Source organism: Hydra viridissima, unplaced genomic scaffold (assembly GCF_058129835.1).
Source record: "Hydra viridissima isolate aposymbiotic clone 2 unplaced genomic scaffold, HvirCarnegie_v1 scaffold_4, whole genome shotgun sequence".
Lineage (NCBI taxonomy): Eukaryota > Metazoa > Cnidaria > Hydrozoa > Anthoathecata > Hydridae > Hydra > Hydra viridissima.
Genome location: NW_028324303.1, coordinates 4,539,453 through 4,562,103, shown reverse-complemented (window position 1 = coordinate 4,562,103; position 22,651 = coordinate 4,539,453). Strand labels below are relative to the sequence as shown.

Below are 22,651 nucleotides of genomic sequence, written 5' to 3'. Positions count from 1 at the left end.
GCACTTTTTTTTTTAGTTTTTCTAAGTTCAAGACTCCATTCTTGTTAAACAAGGTTGAGATTTAGACTTTGAACTCAAATATCTGACAAAGAGCATAAACAAAGTACTATCATTAGTAACAGCATTTCTTCGCTAAAATCACTCGGTAACAGATTTTTTAAATTTTGTTAAAGGTTTTGTTAGAATTAAAATTATTTTCGTTTTTGTTGCTGTTGTAGGTTAAATTGCGAAAACTATTCAGAATAAACACAACAAAAAACAAGTTTCTTAAAACGAGTTACTTTATACCATAAATGCAATATATACAAACGGTCAAAAATATCACTTTATTTGGCGAAGGGACACGATCTTTTCGTATGACCTAAAATAAATCGAAATCAATGGAATCGTTCATGAAGTATTTTCCCAACAAAGCAACAAGCCAATGAGGCGCTATAGAATCTTCAATAAGGCAAACATTTAAGATGATTACAAATTAAAGTTACATTTCAGTTTTAAGTTACACTTAAATTACATTTCAGACAAACAGATTACTAACCTTCCTGGCCACACCCTCCACATTTTCGTTTTTTGGATTGTCTTTGAAATGCACCTGGAGGTGCTTTTCTAGTATCTAAATAAGAAGGGAAACCACAACAACTTTAAATAGTTTTAGGGTATCTTTTAGTTAAGAAATAATTTAATCCTAATTTAAAAAAGAAAAGCATTATATGAAAGTTATAAAAAATGCGGTAAAATGATTTAAAAAATCTAATTGCACTTTTTACAATTGAAAAAAGTATGATAATTGACAAGCGTAAATTATAAAACTTTAAAAAGAACCAAGTAGCCATTAAAAAATGGTGTTAAATCGAAAATAAAACAAGGTGAATCACCTCAAGTACCATTTATGCGCTAAATTACAAGTGGAACAAATTTGCTTACTGATTGAAACTACTTTGGTTGAATTCCTTATATATATATATATATATATATATATATATATATATATATATATATATATATATATATATATATATATATATATATATATATATATATATATATATATATATATATATATATATATATATATATATATATATATATATATATATATATATATATATATTGTCAAAACTTTTTGTTTGATTTGTAAAAGTAAGAACTTGTATTCTTTGTTTATTTTAGTCTATAAACACAGAAATGGACATCACATAAAAAAAGTCGTAAAAAAGAGAGTATTTGTTCATTTAAAAAAAACAACAAAGCTTACTCGTATTAGTGGAACCACTATTTCCACTTTCGTTTGTTTCCTGTGATTGATCTGACCATTGAAAAAACCCACACTGATCACCACGTGATTTTGAACAACAATAAAATTGACGACCCTTATTGGGACCATCTTTTTGAACAGTGCGCCTATAATTTAAAATGAAAGTAAGTTTCTTCGTCATAAATATTCCTGTTTCAAATAAAAGGCAAGTAAAAACAAGGAGGGCATTTCAAGTAATCTTTTAAACCTTACTTTAAGCAACATCAACTTAACATTACTTAATTTTAAAAATGAGTAAATCATTTCAATAAAATAAACTCAGACTAATATATTACCATATCCATATTTAATGTGAATGCAAACCAAAAAAAAACACTTACAGCACAGCAGGTAGGGAACAATTGCATTTTACCCCATTTTGTATTTTGTTATTTACACTAAAGAAAAGCAGTTTTTAAAAACTTTTTCTTCATTGAAGTACAAACAAAAACACGTAAAAAAACAGACATACCTTAAATTGGATGCAGTTCTGTTTACATGCTGTACATCTGAATAGGAATGACTTAATAGTTAGAAACAATAAAAAAAAAAAAGGAGATTAATCTATTGTAAAAAAGATTACTTGTAGTTTATCTTATGATGCAAACATTTTTAATGAAATTCCCATAAAAAGCTTCATGAAGCAGGATAAATATCATTGACATTCATAATCACAAAGCTCACTTGTGTTCCCTTGCTCATCACACCATAAAAAAAAATTACACTGCCTATTGGTTTGTCCGCATTTAAAGAATTGTCGACCTACATAGAAATTTTTATATAAAGAAATGTAAGTAGAATTTTTTTCCAGATCAACAAAAAGATTCCATTTCAACTTTCATGCCACAAAAACTCCAAATTGAGCAGCATAAAAGGAGTTAAATTTAATTAAGTACTTGACAATTAAAATGTTACCTTCATTGGGTCCTTCTTTACGCACAGTAAGCTTGACAGCTGGTTCATTACAATTGCACACTACAGCATTTTCATCAGCTGGATCATTATTAGTGTTTAGTAGGTTATTATTTACATTACTCAGATTATAATTTCTCTGTCCACAATCCTTTGCAGTACCCAGGTTCTTACTACCAATATTTGAAAAGTTATTTGTTTCTCTTTGATTAATATTGGAAGCTCCGGGTCTGTTTATTGTTCCATACTGATTTGGTTGTTGATTAGTGCTTGCTGTTGTTGAATTATAATTAGTCCTAATCTGTTTGTTAGTGGAGCTACCGCGCTTATTTTTAAATTGACTTTGACTGCCATTATCTTTGTTTATTCCTCTTGATTTAATAGCATTAGAGTTATTAAATAAACCATGGCCAAGATCTGCTCTCCTGATAGGAGGATGATTTGGTACAGGCACTAATAAATAAATATATACATATAATACAGGCACTAATAAATAATTTTGGTACAGGCACTAATAAATAAATAAATATATATATATATATATATAATATTGATATTAATGAAGTGAATAGTAGTAAAAATTAAACTGAATTAGAAAATAGGTTTTTCAAGAAATGGTGGTCATAAGAACATAAAAAAATTAAAAGTTGGGAACCTGTTGTATCTCTTGCTGCAAGAGCACCAAGTAACATTTCATCACACCCACCAACACAACCAATATAACTAATAAATGTTTTTATCATTCAATATGCAATTCTTTAAATTAAAAAAGTCTTTATAAAGACATTACATGCTAATGATCTGAATTGTTATCAGACATTTTTTTTAACCTACCGCTCTCCAATTCCTGGAGGCATGCTGCCACGTTTAAAATGAAATTCTAACTTATATACAGGATGAGGATTGCAAAGCAAGCAGGTAATATTAGAACGCACAGCATTCAACAAAAACTTTGGGAAAAAAATACTGTTGCGGCAATCAGGATAACCCATGCATCCCAACATAAAGCTAAATAAATAAAAATGAACAAAAGACTAAAGTAATTTGCATACTTTTAAAATAGAAGATTGGGTTTAGAGCCATTTTTAAACTTTATTATTCAGTTTTAATCTTAGTTTATATTATTCAGTTTTTACTACTTGAGTTTTTATTATTTGAGTCTAAGTTGGTTTAAGCTTTCTCAGATAAAAAGTTTTAAAAAACTAACCATCCTTCTTTAGTTTTCCTCAAAACCATATTGTTGCCACACTTGGGGCATTTCCGAACAGGATCAGAGACTTCACTAGGTGGATCTTTAAAAATCAAAATCAGTTTTTAAAAAGCATTTAACTATAAATAAGCATCCTAATTTTTTATAAGGACCATTTTTATAAATAAAAACTTTAAAAAAATAAAAAGTTTTCAATGGTATAAAGTGTAGTTTAGAATATAAATTATAAAATATTTCATATACAAGATAGTATACAAAACATTTGAAATAATAAATCAAATGTTTCAAAATTGATAATAAAAAATTAGAGTAATTCTAAAATCCAACAACAAATATAAAAGTATTAAAGCAAACCATCAGCAACATCACAGGCTTCCCCAAAGTACTTTGATAATGCATCATCCAACTTTTGTACCTAAAGAAAAAAAAATCTATTTACAAAAAAGTTAACAATGTTAAAATTATAATCATAGAGATGAAAGTTGTGATCATAAAATCAATTCATACTTGAGCAACTGCCTGCTCAAAAACAATTTTGTAACTTCGAATCTGCTGGGCCAACACCTCTATATAAATTTTTTTTCTGATATAGTATATTTAGTATATATACTATATAATATATTATCTACACTATATTTACTTATATATTTTTAAAAAAATACTATATTAAGTATATACATATACATACATACACATACATACATACATACATACATACATACATACATACATACATACATACATACATACATACATACATACATACATACATACATACATACATACATACATACATACATAAATACATACATGCATGCATACATACATACATACATACATACATACATACATACATACATACATACATACATACATACATACATACATACATACATACATACATACATACATACACACACACAGGTATACACATACTATTAAATATTATAATAACATAACTGACCTTTCTCATCTTTAGTACCTTGACATATGCTAAATAGAAATAATTTTATAGTGCAAATTTTTGAATAACAAAGAGGCTGGGTAGTAATTTCTGCTTTGATGATGTAGAGATATTAGAATTTTAATTTAGAGTGACTAATTTTTTGATTTTTTTTTTTTTTTTCTTTTTTTTCTTTTTTTCTTTTTTACTATTGCAAAATCTTATATAGTTAAAAGTAGATCAAAGAAAAGTTGAAATAAAAAGAGAACAAAAAAAATACACATCTGAAAAAAATCTATTTATTTAAGCTTTTCAAAGAAATATTCAGATGGTGGCTGAAGAAAATAGAAGTGGGAAAAATATCTTTGAAAATTGTCATGATTACAGGAAAAATGTTAAAAGAACAAAATGGTAGAGATTTTTAACAGCTACAAATTTATTTTTTATTTGGTTATAAAGTTTATTCAGAAGATAACATTTAAAAATATATGAATCATCACTGTGTTCAAAATTATATTTAGAAATCCTAAATTGGATTCTAAGCAAATAATAGATAATAGGACAATCAGGTCTGTTGTGGAATAAAATTTTATTGCTAAAATTGAAAACATTTAAGTAAACTATTTTCCGTAGCTCTTTAAGATATAATTAATATCCATATCCCAGAATGCAATATGGGTAATAAAATATTTACAGAATGCAAAAAAGAACTAATTACAAAACTTTAAACTTGGAATTGTCTATCATTGTAATATAATTTCAACAGCATTTAATATTACTTTTTTTGAACTGATTTTTAGAACAGAGGACCCATTAATTTAAATCATTAACATAAAGCATCATTTATGGTTTTGTACAAACATGGATTTTTCACATAAAACTTGACCTATCCACATTATTCATGAACAGAGTGACCTTGATAGATTTAATGGTTCCCTAGATCTGATATACTAATGTATGTAACTTGAGATGTATTATTAGATAGTTTTAAAGTTGATTAAAAGTTGAAAGGTAAAACATTGTAAGTAAAAAAAAAAAAATCTTAATTTTAACTTCAAATATTAAAAATCTGTAAAATAATTTTATAACTAAGTTCATTTTACTTAAACAAAATCACAAACGCAGCTCAAGATTTTTGCTGTTTGCTTTAACAACTTTAACAACCTGATGTTTCCAAACTTATGTAGTTATGAATTTTAAAACTTCCTTTTTATTTGTATAATGATTTTTGATACAGGAGTAAATTGCATGATTTTCTAAACCTAGAACTGTTTAAAACAAGTCAGTTATGGCAATTGCTAAAGTGTAAACAGTGGTGATTAAAAACAAAAAGAAAAAAAAAAATCAGTATTTACTTTATTAAGTTAACTTTACATTCTTACCACACTAAATCTGCTTCCAAACTTGCTCTCAAGTGAGGTTTAGACATTGCAAAGCCCATAGCATCATAACCTTAAATTGTAAAGTACTTAATACACATTTACAAAAATGTTCCGCTGAAAAAACTTGTGATAAAAAAGCAACACTTTGTGGATTAAAAAAAAAAAGAAAACTATTTTGTATGCATACTTAGAAAATCTGGTTGATAAGTAAAAAAAATTAAAAAAATCTGGTTGATAGTTAAATTTTAAACAGCCTAAAACTTTAACATTGTATGACATTCAATAAAAACAAAGAATAAAAATGCCACCTTCTACCAAAGCCATTCCAAGTTGACCAGGCAAGAAAGTTCCATCGTATTGGACACCAACATAATTTCGAGCTTTGATTGTTTCAATATGCTCTGCATGTGTAGCATCAGTACCTTAAAGTAGTAAATAAATATCTCAATAACTAAATATCATTTTACAAGTATTTTAGCAATAGTTGTTTAGAAAGAAACTTATATAATTTCTTTATTTAACTTTTTATATAACAAAATATTTTTAATTTTGTTCTACATGAATTTTATAACAAAAAAAAAATTTCTTTTTTCAAAATTCAAAACTTTTACATCACATTTTTATTTATAAATTACATTTTTAAGCAAATGGGATGTTCTTGATGTGAATTAGTAAAATGGAACTTTTTAAGTTGATAGGTTATAGCTTTTGAAACTTAACAATTGATTAAAGTAAAGATTGAATTTCACAAGTGCACTTATAATGGGATTTGGCTTTATTATGAAACATAATTGATCTTATTTCAACATTTGGTTTACAACTTCACAAGTGCACTAAAAATGGGATTTTCATTTGTTATGGAATATTTAACTGTTGCAAATACCCTTTCCAGGCTTCTTGATATTTAATGATTGTTATTGCTATGCTAAATTATTTTTGTTGGTGAGTTGGTTTTATCTTGACTGTAAATCATAAGGTAATAAAGATTTGCATATATGGCTAAAGTCATTATGAAATCACTTATCAGATTGTAAATATGGGTTAAACTCAGCATTTGATTTACAGTTAGTGAAACTCTACATCTGGTTTAGATTTCTAAATAAAATAATGAATAAAAAAAATTTACTTATCTGATAAAATCATTATTTACCAATTCCATGTTTATCCATCAATGCTATCAAATCTGCTTCGCTTAGCAGTGGAGGAGGACAAGTCTCACCTGATATTAACTTCAAAAAACACACAAATTGTAATAATCAGTTTCAGATGGTCATTCTTTCAGGTGGACATTTACCCAAAAAAGATTTTTTAGATTTTGTTTTTCTTGAGGAATGATTAAGAAAGTTCATTTCTCTCAAATGAAATATCAAGATAAATAAATACTAAAAAGTTCAGTGCAATTACAAAATATGTTACAAATATTATCAATATCCCTTATAAAACCTATTAATAAGAAATGCTACATTTGCAAGCATGTTGTATTTATAGAAAATTTATTTCACCTCAATGCTATCTGGAAAAAAGACTTCTCCTATTTGATAGTTGGGAATGTTCTGGATGAAATAAATACTTTTAAAATGTAAAAAAATGTAAAATTTTTGTAATTTTATAAAAAAAAAAAATAGTAGAAAAAATAGCAAAAAAATTAAATTAATTTTTAAACAAAGTACAAAACCATTTATTCAGGAATTCATGCAGTTCTTACTTTGGCGTTCCATTGGTCATAGGGGTAGACATCTAAGTAATTTCTTTCAGTGATCACAAGGCCATTAACAGTAAAATATTCATCTGAAATTTTAATCTCAAACACTGTTTCATGACCTTGGGCATCCTAGATTTTTTAAAAAAGAGATTTAAAAGCATTGAGCAGAAGTTACAAACTTGAGGTAAAGAAGACAAATGTAGACAAATCTCTCAAGATATTGAAACAAATAAAACTTAGCTTTAAATAAATTGTAATATAATTTACCTTAGAGACACAAGCAAGAAAATGCCGCACAATAAATTCATAAATTTTCTTCTCATTTCCCTAAAAAAAAAAAAAAAAAAAAAGATTTAAATCTTGAATTTCCTAAATTTGTTTTTATTCATAAAATTCAATAAAACTGTTTGTGAATTTTATTGTTTAAATATAGCAGATAAAGATGGAAGATGAGATGAGGACTTCACTTAATATTATTTTATAAATAAAATGTGTAGATTTAGAAACAGTTTAAAGAAGAGCAGCACAAAGTAAGAGACCATATACTATAGTTACAGACCATTTATACAGCACTATTTCAGTTAAACAACAAAAAAACAAAAAAAAAGAAAGAAAAAAGAAACAGCATTATGCTATGGACATGCCGTGGAATGGGGAAGGTGCCTGTAGTTTCTTGAGTAAAAAAAGTATTCAGAAAAACAATACTTTACATAACTGCATATCGCAGAATAAAACTCCAGTAATACGCTAAAATCCTGTGTATATCATTATTTAAAATAACTACAGAAACACTTTAAATATTCAAATGGACAGAACAGTAATTAGGGGGAGAAAGTTAACTAATTCAGTTCGCATTACTAAACCAGCTTTTGTTTATGAACTGCATCGTAAACGCAATATTTAACAAAGTTTAATAAAATGACTGTTAGATAGAAAAGTAAAAACTTGTACAACATGGATGGAGATAAAAGATAACAAAAAAACTTACTTGCAAAGAATCAACATATTTTAAAGGGTGTATGGGGGGATGTGCATTGTCTGTTTTTTTCCCTTGTCTTGGATTTGGTCCACCATTAGCAAGAATATTAGATGCAAAATCTAAAAACAATAAGATACAGAATATAAAAAGTAATTTTTTCAATCTGATCCTTAAAAATAATTCCATTTGAGAAAATACTAGATAAGAAATACCTTAATATTTAATATCAACTTTTAAAGAGAAAAAAGTACAGTTCATTTTGATTGATTTTTAGCACCCATTAACGCAAGTATATTTATCATTTCATACTTTAAGATTTTAAATATCAAAGGAATTTTTCATTTCATAACAAAGCTAATGTTGGAATAGTATCTTTCACTTTACCTCCCCACTGAAGATCAACAGTTTGACATTCAATTAAAGGTGTTAAATCTAAACCTTTAGGGAAAATGTTTGTTTCTGTACGCGGATAACTGATTATTCTAAAGCAAAAACATGGTGAAGATCAAGCATTTATATTGTGTACCATACTTTAGTGTGGATCTTTATTTCAAAATGCTCAATAGTAATACTTAGCAACTCTGATCATTTTGACCAAATCAATCTATTCATGACCAAATCAACCTATTCATGACCTAATCAACCTATTCAAATTTAAAATAAAGAAAAGAATCCTTACCCTTGAGTATATAACATCTCTGCAATTTTCATAGTTTCTTTTGCATTGATTCTTAACTTACGTGATGCTAATTTTTCAAATTCCTGTATGAATAGACAACAAATAACTCAGCATATTTTAGCTTTAAATTGCTATATAAACTAATGTAAATATGGGAACTTAAAAGCTTGAATTATTACTTTGAAACCTATTAAATATTTTTTAACAAAATTCTAATTAGATTTTTTTAACCCACAAAAATAGGGATTTCTGAGAAAAATCTTAAAATTTTAAAAACCGTTTTCTTTTTTGTAACATTCATGCTACTCACCACAGTGTCTAATGGTACTGGACGCCATTTACTTTTTGGTTTAGAAATCATGTTTGTCACTGTAGCTTGGGGATTCTAGAAATAGAAAAAATAAAAATAAAATTTCTTTACAAACTTTTTAAGGATTTTTATTACTTAAAAATTTTTCTCTTAAAATTTTTTACATAATACAAAGCTACTTTTTTTTAAAAGGTATGTAAAGTAAAATCAGTGATAAAAAAAAAAAAGGCAATAAAAAAACAAATGGATAATAAGATAACAAAACCTCTTGACACATATTACATAAAATTGAGCAAACTCTTTCATGGAAAAGACGACCTCTAAATTAAATAGAAAGTTACCAACCTTTTATAAAACACTTAACAAATGAGAGACTCTTGACTTAAATTTATTAATTGAAACATGTTATTGTCTATACAAACTTTTAAAATTGAAGAAAATTTTTGAGTGAAGAGTTATGTTGTGCAGCAACAAACTTTTTTGATTGCACATTAATGTCGTACAAAGAATCTTTTGTTCTCACAAGTACTATCCAGTCACATATAAACTACAAGGCAACTTAGAAAAATACACAATTTTATAAAATATACCTTTTCCACACAAAGTTAGTTACATATCCATCTTTTGTATGGGTAACTAAATAAAGTTAAAATGATACATAAAATAATTGTCCAGATGCATTGTAGACATACTACATATTGAATCAGAGCTTATAACATTCTCTATGCCCAACAAAAAAAACCAAAATATGGTAAAGACTTAAAGGCTTTCATTAAACTAAAACTATTTATATTTAACGGTGTTATTAAATTAAAACTATAAAATCATTAAAATGTTAAGCTTTCTTTTTTTTTTTTTTAAATATTTAAAAGTTCTTCAATAAAGTGTATTCAAAGTAAAACAAAATGTCAATTGAAATATAATTGAAATAAGAAGTTTGAATTTGAAAAATAATTCAAATAAGAATTATTACCTTTGATCTGAATCTAATTATTATTAGTTAATAGATATTTAATACAATATCAAGAAGATATTACAATTATTGTGTCTACTACAGCTTTAAAAACCATCCTGATATTATACTATCATTTTGGTATTATAAGATCATCTTAAAACAGGAATCTCTAGATAATTTTGATGTTTATGAATATGATAATTTTATAAGTTTATGAATATGATAATTTTGATATTTATGAAAAAATTGTGAATCAGACTTTTTGCAACTTATTTATTCAAGTGAAGAAAAAAAAAACTATTATTTACTTTAATTTTTTTTTTTTTTTTTTTTTTTTTTTAAATTTCATAAAACTTTTTATTTGAATGAAAAACAAAAAATGCCATCTTACCTTTAATTTTATAAAATTTTTCAGGAAGAAACTCTTGGACTTGCTTATACTGGTTAAAAAATAATGAAATAATAAAAGTTTTAATTCATTTTTTAATTTTTAATTTTACAATAACTAAGAAGTAATAAAGTTCAGGTCATTTTCTCAAATTATACACTTAAAAAAATGGATATTTTCAGAACAAAAGCATTTCTTAAAATTGTGACAAAATTTAGCAAAGAGATATAAAAAGTGCTGTTTTATGTTGTCTTCAAGATGTTCTTATTTCTTAAAGTTATCATACTTGTACTACTTGTTAAAACTTAAAAGTATTTTTCTTACTCTTTCCACAACAAAACCAAGAGTAGGAAATTGACAAGAACCTGTAAATAGAAAGATGCATAATATATGATCATACATAAACAAAATATATGAAGTAATACATAAATATACATTATGTTTTCTTACATTATGATTTTTTACATTATGATTTTTCGCATGATAATATACATATTCACATCTTTTTTTGATAAAAGATAACTAGTGAATATATATTTGTTGATCTAACTTATTATCTTTTTTATATATTGAATATGTATTTTTTCATGCAAGAACTCAGATTATTACATTCTCTACTAAGTACCTAGGGATATAAGCATGTCTTCTTTTTTTTTTTTTGAAACATAAATACAAATGGTATTTGCCCTTCCATGCACATCATAATTTACCTCTGTACAAATGTAAGAAAGAGAGTGAATTCTTTTTGCACTTGTGATATTTTAGCTGGTCAAAGTATAATTTGTTTTATCTGACATAACTGAAATGCTTAACGAATACTAGTAGCATCACTTTAAAAGTTCCTAGGCTTTTTTTTTTTAATTTCTTACCATAACTTATCAGTTGATCAGCCAAAACAGTTGGAAACCTTTTTTGCAGCCTCAATGTTTGGAATCTAGTGAATGATGCTCCTAAACATAGGTGAAAAAACATTCTTAATTTCTGCATGAACTTTTACTTTATAACAAATTAAAAAAATTGCAGTTTTCTTTATTGAAAGGCTTATACCTTTTATCTACATACCTATTCTTAAATCTAGCTCTCGTCTTACTTCCACTGCATTTGACACTTTTTCATCAGGTGCAGCAAGATTTCTACAAGCTTGATGGACAGCACTTAACAACAAAAATCAAGGTCTGGTTTAAAATTCACTCAGAAAAGGATATATTCTGCAGAAAAAGGTTATATTCTGCAGAATATGTGAATGATTTTACAATGAACATTTTTGATTTTTGATATTAAGCTGGGTAAAAAATGAACATTAAGATAAGGTTGACAGAGTACAGTATGCACCCTTAAAACCTACATTAATTTTTTGAAAATGGTAGGTTGTAAAAACAAGTAAACAAGAGAATACTTTCAGCGTAATAACTTATTTCATGTCATTTTTCTATGTATTTCAAATAAGTTACTCAATGTGTGAACCATTACCCTTGATCACAGCCTCAATTCTGGGTCTAATCCTGTTTTCAGGTCATAATCCCTGGGCATAGCATTTCACTGTTTGATGACAGAGGCTTTCAAACCTGCAATATTGTTGTGGAGGGCATCAGGGGGCAAGCTAGAGGTGATCCATGGCCAAACATGGTCTTAAAAGATTTTAATGTACACATCTGGATTGATTTTGACCCCTGAATTAATAAAAACAAAGGGCATTCAGGCCATTTGAGGCCACAACTCTAAATATCATCACAGAAGCAGGATGTTTTGTTCTGAACCTGAACTCAATGGACTCTGGAATATCTTCTGGCTTTGAGGTGCTAATGTAGCAACCACTCCTGCAATTTGATACAGAATCAATTGTAAAAGATTTTCCATTTTAGAATAGAATTATTGGGTGACCTTTCTTAAAGATGAACAAAAGTATCTTACTTCTTTTAACTTGTTTGACCTTGACTTTTTATTAGTATTATTATTAACTTGGCCATCGTCCTCATGAATTAGGCTGGATTTACAGAAGAATTTGCAGAAGGATTGGGGTTAACTTGGCCTTTGACTGCTCTAATTAGCCTTAAAGTCCTCACAGTCTTGGTTTTACCACTTGCTGGTTTCTTCTCTATGCAGCCAAACTTGGGATAGCTAAACAAACTGATATGATATTTTAAATCAATTTAAAATGTTACATGCAGTTTAGCCATCCTAAGCCTTACTATAATATCCTTGGGCATAACACTCAAGAGATGAAGGTCAATAATGATCTTATTTTTGACATTCATTGTAAAATTATCTAATTTTTCATATTATTACTTGTTTACGTATGAATCAAAGATTTTGAAACCATAAATTAAAAATTAAAAAGGGACATTTAAGTCAGTTCAGATTTTAGGGGCCATGTTGTACGGATTTTAAATCAGATTGGAGCATTACCATAGTGATTAAAATAATAATGAGACTTTAAGTTTACTAAATGTTAAAAAAAATTTTTTTTTTAAAGAATTAAAAACTTAGTAAATAAATGGGGGAGGGGGATTTTTTTTTTAATTGCAAAAAAAAAAAAAAAAGTAGCTGAAAACCTTTTTTACTGACTATATAGTAAAATTAATAAATGAAGTAAAAAAGTCTCATCGAAAAAATAATGACAGGATTTGAATCTATTAAAAAATAAGTACAAATATATTAAACAGAAAAAAAATCATACCGAGAAGTTATTTCTGAAAATCTGGCCCGATAAACATCAATATTAGCTTTTGCTAAAAAATATATTATAAAAAAACTTTCACCATAATAAATCTAAACTTGTAAAAAAAAAAAAAGATTTAAAAAACTAAGGAATTTATTGAGAAATTTTTTTTTTAAATTTAGAACATTAAAAATGAAATTGAAGTGATGCAATTCTTATCACCTTGTTTACATACTTCAATGATTTCAAAACCTATATTTTCACCTTCACGATCACCATCAGTCCAAATTATGAGTATTTGACATTTACGCACTTCACGCTCCAATGTTCTCTAATTAAAACAACTTCAAAACTACTTATTCTGAAAAGTAGTTGTGAACTTGCATATGTTGCAATGTAAGAAGTGTTATGTTAAATCACAATATACCTTTTATTAATCTTTTTTAAAAAGTGACTTTTTTAAAAAATCTAACCTGAATTTGTTTGAAGTTTTCAGGAACAAACCTGGTAATTGGAGCTTCAAATAGTGCAACTGGAGCACACTGGTTCCTAAAAAAGAAACATTTTAAAATTTTCAGAATTTTTTAAAATTGTTTAACTAGAAAAGTACTTATATTCAGAGAAGAAACAGAGAGAAAAAGCAATATATTTATGTTCAATTACCATTTATTGTAACCTCCAGCAAAGTCCATATCAAGTAGATGTCCAGAGACAGAAGTCATAATCATCTTGCAATTCTATTATATATATATATATATATATATATATACACATATATATATATACATATATATATATATATATATATATATATATATATATATATATATATATATATATATATATATATATATATATATCTGTGTCTATATTATACACACACACACACACTAAAAAAACAGACTTATGCTTGGCTGGTTAGCCAACTATTAATGTAATTATGCTGTTAATTTAATAATATTGAATATAATGGCACATATAAAAAATTACTAAAATTTAAAAAAGCTTACACAGTTAAATATATTGTAGTCGAATTCATATATCTTGTTAAACTTTGAAAATCCTTCTCTCTGTCAATAAAAGATAAGTGTACAGAAATTTAATCCTTCATGTAATTTACATACACTGTATACACCAGTGTATAATTCAACCTGATATATACAACCAGGAATATACAGTAAAAAGTAATTTATAACTCTTTTACTCGGTTTGATCTTCCATTAGACATGATTTGAGATAAGCATTTTGCTGCATCATTTTTTTCTGCAACATTAAGTACATGCATACCATCTTGACCATATCGTGGCATTAATGAAGATTTCTAAGTGTTAATATATATATATATATATATATATATATATATATATATATATATATATATATATATATATATATATATATATATAAAAGAGCAATTTAAGTGTGTGTGTTTATATATTGCACACTCATGCACACATATAGCTACTAATAATTATGAAGATATCAATTCTAAGAACATCTAGTATGAAGACAGATCATAAATAATATTCAGGATTAGAGGATACACTGTATGTATCTTAAATGTATCTTATGATAATAGATAATAAGAATACTTGATTGTAAAAATAAAATTGAATTATAAGATTAGGTCCTTTATAAACTATAATTTTAAATTCATTTATAGATTATCAATCAGTTGTTTATTCAATCTTCTAAGCACTGATCATCATTTGGATGTTTTTTATAACCTTCTCGATTAGAAAATAACAATAAAAGTAATTATGGAACAAATTATATATATACTCTTCATTTTTCAAATGATTGGCATTTCGCGGATTCTTATTTCGCGCCTTTAAGTAGGATTGTTATGATTGAACTCTACACGATTCATAAAAGAGCATGTGAGACGATTAAAAAAAAGTTTTACTAAATTTAAGAAAATATGCACTAGTTAAGATAATTCAAGAAATTATGTATAAGTTTCAGAACTTAAGGTGAGGTCTTTTAGCCAATTTAGGCGCATATATATGGCTTCAGCATAAACAGCATAATTTATAAAGCCTTTGTCTTTTGTCCCGGGCCCAATACAATATAATGCCGATTCATACTCAATTAAAATTTAGATTGAAACCCTGTCTAAATATTGGATAAAGTTAAATAGAAAACAGTTGACAAATTACTTGGAACATCTAGACGTAAATTGTCAAAGAAAAACTGTTAGGATCGGCATAAAGTAATGTAAATGAATTTAGATTAACATGACAAATGCAGATGTGTCGAACATTAAAGAAAATAATTTCTTAATGATACATAAAAAAAAAAAAAAAAAAAAAAAAAATAGAAATTTAAATTTTTATAAAAAGAGCTGTGGAACTAAAACTTTCGCAGAGCCCTGGATTTCTGTGGTTGAAGAGCACTAAACAAGACGTTTCTATCAACTAAACGTGAATCTTGCTTAGAATATTCAATGAAGTCAAGAAGAATTTTTTAGAACTGAGTTATTTCCGTGGTGTAATCAGCCAATAGGACTTTTCAGAAAGTTATTCTCAACTTAAATTTAACTTACATCTTACAGACCCAAGTTATAAATAGTTATACTATAAAATTGCGGATACATCTTACATCTTACAGTCCCATCGTACATTCTTACAGCCCCTTTTCATCTTTCATCTTACAGACCCAAGTTATAAATGGTTATATTATAAAATTGCGATTAATTTAACGAAATGTAGCTTTTAAATTATTCACAATGTTATCAAATGTCATTTTTATTTTAATATTTTACTGTTGGATTACTATTAAAAAGTTTTTCATATGAAATATTATTAGCATCTTTCTGTGGAAGAATTTAATTATATACTACTTAAAAATATATTACTAAGATTAAAAATAAACATCCACCCGTAACAGGTAGTTACGCTACTGAGTCAGTTAAATAAATTTCATTTAACTCAAGAAACCCGAAATCACTGCTGAATACCCAAAGATCTACGCTCACAAAACACTTTAAAATCTATTCTTCTATTCCCTTTCCTCCCAATACTTGTGAGAGAAAGTCAACACATACACTTTCAAATATGAACTTTGAAACTGATTTCAAATATGAACTTTGAAACTGATTTCAAACTGATCATTCAAAACGTGTTCCAAAAGGTCATTGTGATTACAAAAGTTAATTAAATAAAAGTTAAATATGACGTACTTTTGTATGAAAATCAATAAAAATTGCTTTTGTTTCAATGTCGTTGGATTTTCTTTTACATTGGTGTCTCAATATAAATTCCGTGTTATATATTACACATATACATATATATATATACAACAAATCACATAAGTAGCGATGCTTATCGAAATGTCTTGTGTCAAAGCAAAACACGTTTCATCTCTAGGTCTAGAACTCCGCAAGGCTACTCGCGGCTTGACCATAAAACCTGATCAACTTTTCTCATTCAATAATTTATAAATAAGTTAAAAATATTAGTTTTTATATACAAAGTATTTACATTTTGTAATAAAAAGCTATATTTATTACAGAGAATTTAACCAGGTTCTTTATTGATAATTCTCTTTTGTTTACTATGATGAGTCGAAAGAGTGTTAAAATTTCTCGTCTTCTTGTTTGAATCTTCTTGTAACTTTGAATCTTCTTGTAACTTAATTATTCGCTCCTGGACTTTAACTACTTTGGCTTGCGTTCTTAAAATTTTCCATTGGAGTTTTAATATTTCTCGAGCCGTGTCATGGTCCTGCTCTACAGTTTTAAATACGCTCGGCACAAGCGACGGTTCATCTTCTATACTATTTTCCATATTCTTTTCTATTTTATTTTGAATTGCACATTTTAAATAAGATTTAACGTCGTGCTTTTTCTCAGTTTCATAATTTAAACTTTCTGCACTTGATTTAAAAGGCTCTTTTCTTGGTTTTACATAATGAGGTTCGTTACTTGTAGTTTCTGAAATTCTAAACAACTGTTCTTTTGTTAGTTTCTCTTGAATTGTCCTTGTATTGCAAGATGCATAACTCATAATACTTTCACGATCGCTTTCAATATGGTCTTTAAAATTATCGCTAAGTTTACGTTTAGACGTAAGAGCTTTCCCGTCCTCGCGAATAGAAGTACCAGAATTTCGACGTCGATGTGCTTCATTTTTAATACTTTGGTCATTTCGACTATCTGGAAGCTTTTTTGACTGAAAAGTTATTTTTGATTTAATAGAAACTTCTGAATCAACTGATTCTTCAGAAAAAACTTTCTTTAAACGTGGTTTTTTTCTATTGCTGACGTTTGAATCAAAAGTATTCCTACTCGGAGGTTTAACTTCATGTTTTACTAGATGATCAGGAGTGTAACTTAACGACTGACACATTTTTTCAGGTTGTGTATCAACACAATTGTAGCCTTTATCCATGTTATCATTACCATGATTAAATGATTGAAAACCATTTTGGGAAGATTTTAGCTTAGTATGTGTTTTGTCTTCATATTGTTCGTCCTCTTGTATTATACCAAATGTCGGGCCCCAGACTCTTTTTACTAATGGGGTCACTAAAAACCAAACATATATAAGACTACATACAAAGCTTGAAGCCATTTGGACCCAGACTGAGGCCCAATTTTTTACCAATCTTTGTAAATCAGAGTTTTCTTCAGGAGAATGCCAGTTTGTAAGTATCATTAATATGTATAAAGAACCGATTGACATAACCATATGAAAAAATGAATAGTTGTAACCAACATATTCATCCAAAGAAACTTCTTTTTCACCTGACTCAAGTCTTTTTTCAACATTGGCACGAGCTTTGTCTTCTTTATAAGTAGACATTGCAAAGTCTTCACTTTCAGCCAATGCAAGACCATACTTTCCTAAATGCGAAGTGTTAGCTCTAACAGTGCACGCAAATAATAATAGAATTAGGGTTATTGCGCACCCAAAAATAGCTTCACCGCTTACTCCCGTCAACGAGTCATACTCAAGTATGATGCTACCAAGAGGATTGCAGGTAGAGTCAGGTTCCGAAGACAAGGTGTTCCAAGTTAAGTACATTGTATATAGAACGACAACAGAACTCTGTAGGAGCCCAGCTCCTGTAAGTTCTTGTTGTACGGAGGGCGTTACAGATACAAGAACTGCAAGAAAACACTGCATTCCTACAAACGATATGTAAAAAACGTTTGCCTGACATTTGTGAATATCGGGAGCATGAGTAAAATAAATATAGAATGTGATGAGAGCTCCACACGAAAGCGAGAACATGAACAATGTAACAAAGGCCATAGCTGCGTACCATAGTTTTGCATGTCCACTTTCTAATTTTTCTGCCCATGATAAAGACCAAGAATGCCCAAAGTCAATAATAAGCATGATCTGGAACATAATGAATACAAAGCCAGCTGTCATACTAACGTACATCCAAATTCTGAAAATCCCTGCTTTTTTTGGAATCGAAAATAATAGAATCGTTAAAGCAAAAATCAAACCCATTTTAAAAAACCATAAACCGTTATTAAATTTCGCTCTGAAACTTTTTACTCGAGTTACTTTGATCGTAAGAATTGCGAGTACGAAATGAAATAAAGCCAAAGCAGTTAGTATGCGGTAAACGGCAGAAAAACCCACAAATTTATCACAAGTATCTGAAGATACAACTTTTGAACAAAAGCTTGGTATTTTATCAAGTTTAAATCGCAATCCAGGTATTAACAGTATGATACACGTCACTGTTGCAAACAATAAAAATGAGCAATAGCGAAATTTTGCTCGAGTGGCACTGTCTCGCGTGACAAGACCACACACTGAAGAACATGCACAGCACGTAAGTTCTGCTGCTAATTCTGCCGCACCAGCGGTCTGTAATACTGCTCCCATGTAACATCGACGAGGAAAACTTTTAAGCGTGCAACTCCCATATATTTACCAATTCGGAAACAAATCGTTCAAGCTTAAACAAAGTAAATGATATTCTGCAGTCACCACAGTTTTGAAAATGTAACTTTTCTTTCATATTAACCTTACTTCATTGATTTAAATCCCATACTTTAAAAACGTTTTGCGATATTTTACATAATATTTTCCTACTCTGTAATACCTAACACTGAAATTTTGCAACGAGTATACACAAAGTGCGTTATGCAAACCGCGGTTTGTATTTCAAATTTTAGAGAAGGTAACCAATGTAAACTAAACAAAAGTTTTATACGAAACTTGTTTTATTTTAATCTTAAATATTGATAATTAATAATTTTACAACTCACTTTTTTAGAATTATCAGTTATATATTTATAATATCTAGGATTTTTTTAATATTTTTTGTGTTTTGGCATTTTTTGGGTATATTTAAGTTAAAAAAAAAGCTAATCAACCGTGTCTTATATTAATATACCGAAATATCTCTCACTAAGAAATGATATCTGGATGCGGCTGGAAATCAAATGCAATAAATAACTGATACTTCAATATCAAACGATTTTTCAACACCAAATGAAGCTGAAATGCATATGGCATTTCTTCAATCAGCGTGATTAACTTTAAACATACTTTTGGTGCCTTTTTTTCCGAAATCGGGTCTTTTTTTTATGTATAAACAATAGCTTTTCATTTTAAAAAGATTTTATATAAAACAGGCTTTATATAAAAAGATTTTATATAAAATATTGTTTAAAGAAAAAATACTGTTATAAACCTAAAAACATTAATTTCGCATCAATAAAACAAACATTAAAACAATTCGATCCGACGCCTAAATTTCACCTTTTACTCATTGTTTGCCTCAGGGCTGTGGAGTCGGAGTCGTGGAGTCGGAATCGTAGTCGGAGTCGGAGTCGGAAAAAATGTACCGACTCCGACTCCAGTTTAAAAAAAAATCTTTTAAAGCTTCATAGTTTTCATAAGGATTTTATAGATGTTATACATTAAAATATTTTATGTTCTGTCAGTCTAAAGCGCAAGTATCAAACTCTAGCTCTCCAGTTGTTACAAAACTACAAGTCCCAGGATGCTCTCAAAGCTGTAGGATATTCAGACACAATTGTAGTTTGTAACAACTGGAGGACAAAGAGTTTGACATGTTATTTTAAGGCCTTTAAAACAGTGATAAGCCATAGGGCATTTTGCTACTTATCACTGAGAATCATAAATCACCTCCCTTGCGCTCTCCTCTACCATCCCTTAAACTAGATAACTTTATGATGCCCCAACTCCCGACTTAAATTGTCTGACACTATGCTGCATATTCTTAGTAGAAAGATGGGCGTGACCCCACCAAGCACCAAAGAGCTGCTCCACAAACAGAAAGACTGTAAGTATTCAATTAATTTTGTTTCTCTGGAGAGAGAGAGAGTATTAGAAAATTAGTGATTGAAGAAGCTGTTAAACAAAAAGAAGAACTAAATGAATCTCTCAAGGGACGCTTTGTGTTTCTTAACAGAGTGAACTATTTTGCAATCAATCTTTAATTCTTTTTTGAAAAAAATGAAGCAGTTACCAAGATATTGGCAGTAAAAGACACCAAAGCTAATCACACCAGCGAATTTCTCCAGGTCTTAATAGAAAAGATTCTTAAAGAATATGAACTTAAAGAAGAACAGCTTCTTTCTGTCCGAATGAAAATATTTCAAACATGATTTTGACAAATTCATAATGTTATTAGCAACTGCATAAAAGAGTTTATTGCATAACAAGAGTTAAGAAAAGTTTTTTGTTCAAAAATTGTTTTCTAATAAATATTGTTTAAAGCACTAAGTGGTTGGATTATTTGTATCATAGTGATGAAATAGCCAATGTTAACATTTTACTACAGTAAATTTGTTATTACAATATTGTTACTTAGGAAGAAGTCGGAGTCGGGAGTCGGGAGTCAGAGTCGGTCCTTAATAAAATCAAGGAGTCGGAGTTGGAACAGCAGCTTAACGACTCCACAACCCTGGTTTCCCTGAATACAAAAAAAAAATCAGTTATAAAATTTTTTCCTCTAAATCTGTAATTTTAAGTTATAAAGTAATAACAGTAAAATACTAAATACCGTGTATTAAATTTAAAAAAATACAACATCTCATAAAATCAGTTTCTAGGCCGGGTCTTAAACTTTCTGTATTACGTAGTTACATAATGCATGAGAATGAATCCTTTGTAAAAAAACTGGCTGAGTTAGGAACTTTTCTTACGCTCTGTAAAGGATGTTCAAAAATTCCGTGAAAAGTTTGAAGATTAAAAAAATTTCCTGAACAGGTTTTTTATTATCTTTTTATATTTCTTTAGTATTTTACATGATACATTGCATAATAATTACACATTTTTCCAAAGATAAGCTCGAAGCAAAATATACGAAGAAAGCAAAAGCATGATTTCTAAGTCTTATGGCGAAATATTTACGGCGTGCTTAAAGCAGTTTTTGCATTCATCAACCAAAATGGTATTTTGATAAGATGGAAATTTACGTTCAAGTTTAAATATTGTTAACAGCAGCCATGAGGGTGATGTTTCCTCTTTATTGTTGACTCTTGAAAATTTAATATATGAAATCCATTCGATAATCACGACGACATAAGGGGGGTACGATTGAGTGCATCAACCCACATTCAAACGAAACATCTTCTGCATCTGTGCAACGGATGTCAAAATCTATTTTACAGGTTGTCCAGGGACACACTACTTCATTGAAAGTAATGCTAAAATTATTTATTTTTACAAAAGTAAAAATGTTTTTTTTACAAAAAGTATGAAGAATAATACAATTAAAAACAGCAATAGGATTTTTTATTTTTTAAAATAGAAGCAGTTCCATGCTTTTAACTCGCCTAAAGCAGCGCTTATTTCGTTTTTTGCAGAGCATGTGAAAGCCAAGAATCTTTTTCTTCCCAAAAGCTTCTTGGTTTTCTATTAAAAAAAACAACAAAAGAAAATGAATAAAATAACTGCTTATTATTTTTATTCATTCTGACAGGCCTCAAAATTTATTCTCTTTATCAAGCACAATTACTTACAGAAAGTTTTCAACCCAACTTCGAACTGTAGTCTAAACCTGAGCTGAACCACAAATCAACCTTACTTCATGTAATCGGACTCTAATTCTGCTTTTTTTTTTTTGAGCATTTGAAGTTGTTTTGTTTTAGAGAAAAAGCCTAAAGCATTGTCTAACATATTTAAAATATTTGGTTTCAAAATATACGCTGTTTAATTTACCAAATGACTCCAATACGTAACGCTCCAATAAACACTCTTATAAAATAAAATAGACTGGAATTTTTTAAACCAAATTG

The 22,651-nt window shown here is 28.2% G+C and overlaps 1 protein-coding gene, 1 long non-coding RNA gene and 1 pseudogene across 6 annotated transcripts; all 3 read right to left on the bottom strand.

Moving 5' to 3' along the window:
- Positions 1-263: 263 nt before the first annotated feature.
- Positions 264-14,736, bottom strand: LOC145182856 (DNA topoisomerase 3-alpha-like). Of its 4 annotated transcripts, none has more exons than XR_016451682.1 (35): positions 14,618-14,730; positions 14,424-14,483; positions 14,077-14,150; positions 13,887-13,962; positions 13,636-13,744; positions 13,432-13,483; positions 11,817-11,908; positions 11,624-11,704; positions 11,079-11,119; positions 10,758-10,806; positions 10,002-10,047; positions 9,677-9,731; positions 9,412-9,486; positions 9,102-9,184; positions 8,807-8,904; positions 8,432-8,541; positions 7,711-7,770; positions 7,447-7,572; positions 7,244-7,294; positions 6,892-6,970; positions 6,050-6,163; positions 5,742-5,811; positions 4,381-4,409; positions 3,924-3,982; positions 3,771-3,831; positions 3,414-3,498; positions 3,041-3,214; positions 2,862-2,929; positions 2,210-2,659; positions 1,878-2,056; positions 1,767-1,803; positions 1,636-1,692; positions 1,256-1,401; positions 539-613; positions 264-361 (listed from the first exon to the last, which is right to left on the bottom strand). XR_016451682.1 is itself a non-coding variant. In XM_090084750.1 (35 exons), the coding sequence occupies exons 12-35, from the start codon at positions 9,686-9,688 to the stop codon at positions 327-329; spliced, it is 2,232 nt and encodes a 743-aa protein (XP_089940876.1). In that variant the 5' UTR covers positions 9,689-9,731; positions 10,002-10,047; positions 10,758-10,806; positions 11,079-11,119; positions 11,624-11,704; positions 11,817-11,908; positions 13,432-13,483; positions 13,636-13,744; positions 13,918-13,962; positions 14,077-14,150; positions 14,424-14,483; positions 14,618-14,736; the 3' UTR covers positions 264-326. The 4 variants fall into 4 exon arrangements, 3 of the variants coding, with proteins under 3 accessions (XP_089940876.1, XP_089940874.1, XP_089940875.1); XM_090084750.1 differs by having other exon boundaries at positions 1,979-2,056; positions 13,918-13,962; positions 14,618-14,736; XM_090084748.1 differs by having other exon boundaries at positions 1,979-2,056.
- Positions 14,737-16,621: 1,885 nt separating this feature from the next.
- Positions 16,622-19,655, bottom strand: LOC145183779 (putative serine incorporator pseudogene; annotated as a pseudogene). Its single transcript, XR_016452054.1, has one exon. The product of XR_016452054.1 is annotated as a putative serine incorporator pseudogene (transcript).
- Positions 19,656-22,054: 2,399 nt separating this feature from the next.
- Positions 22,055-22,478, bottom strand: LOC149889476 (uncharacterized). Its single transcript, XR_016452044.1, has 2 exons — positions 22,376-22,478; positions 22,055-22,268 (listed from the first exon to the last, which is right to left on the bottom strand). It is a non-coding gene; the product is annotated as an uncharacterized LOC149889476 (long non-coding RNA).
- Between the last annotated feature and the right edge of the window lie 173 nt (positions 22,479-22,651).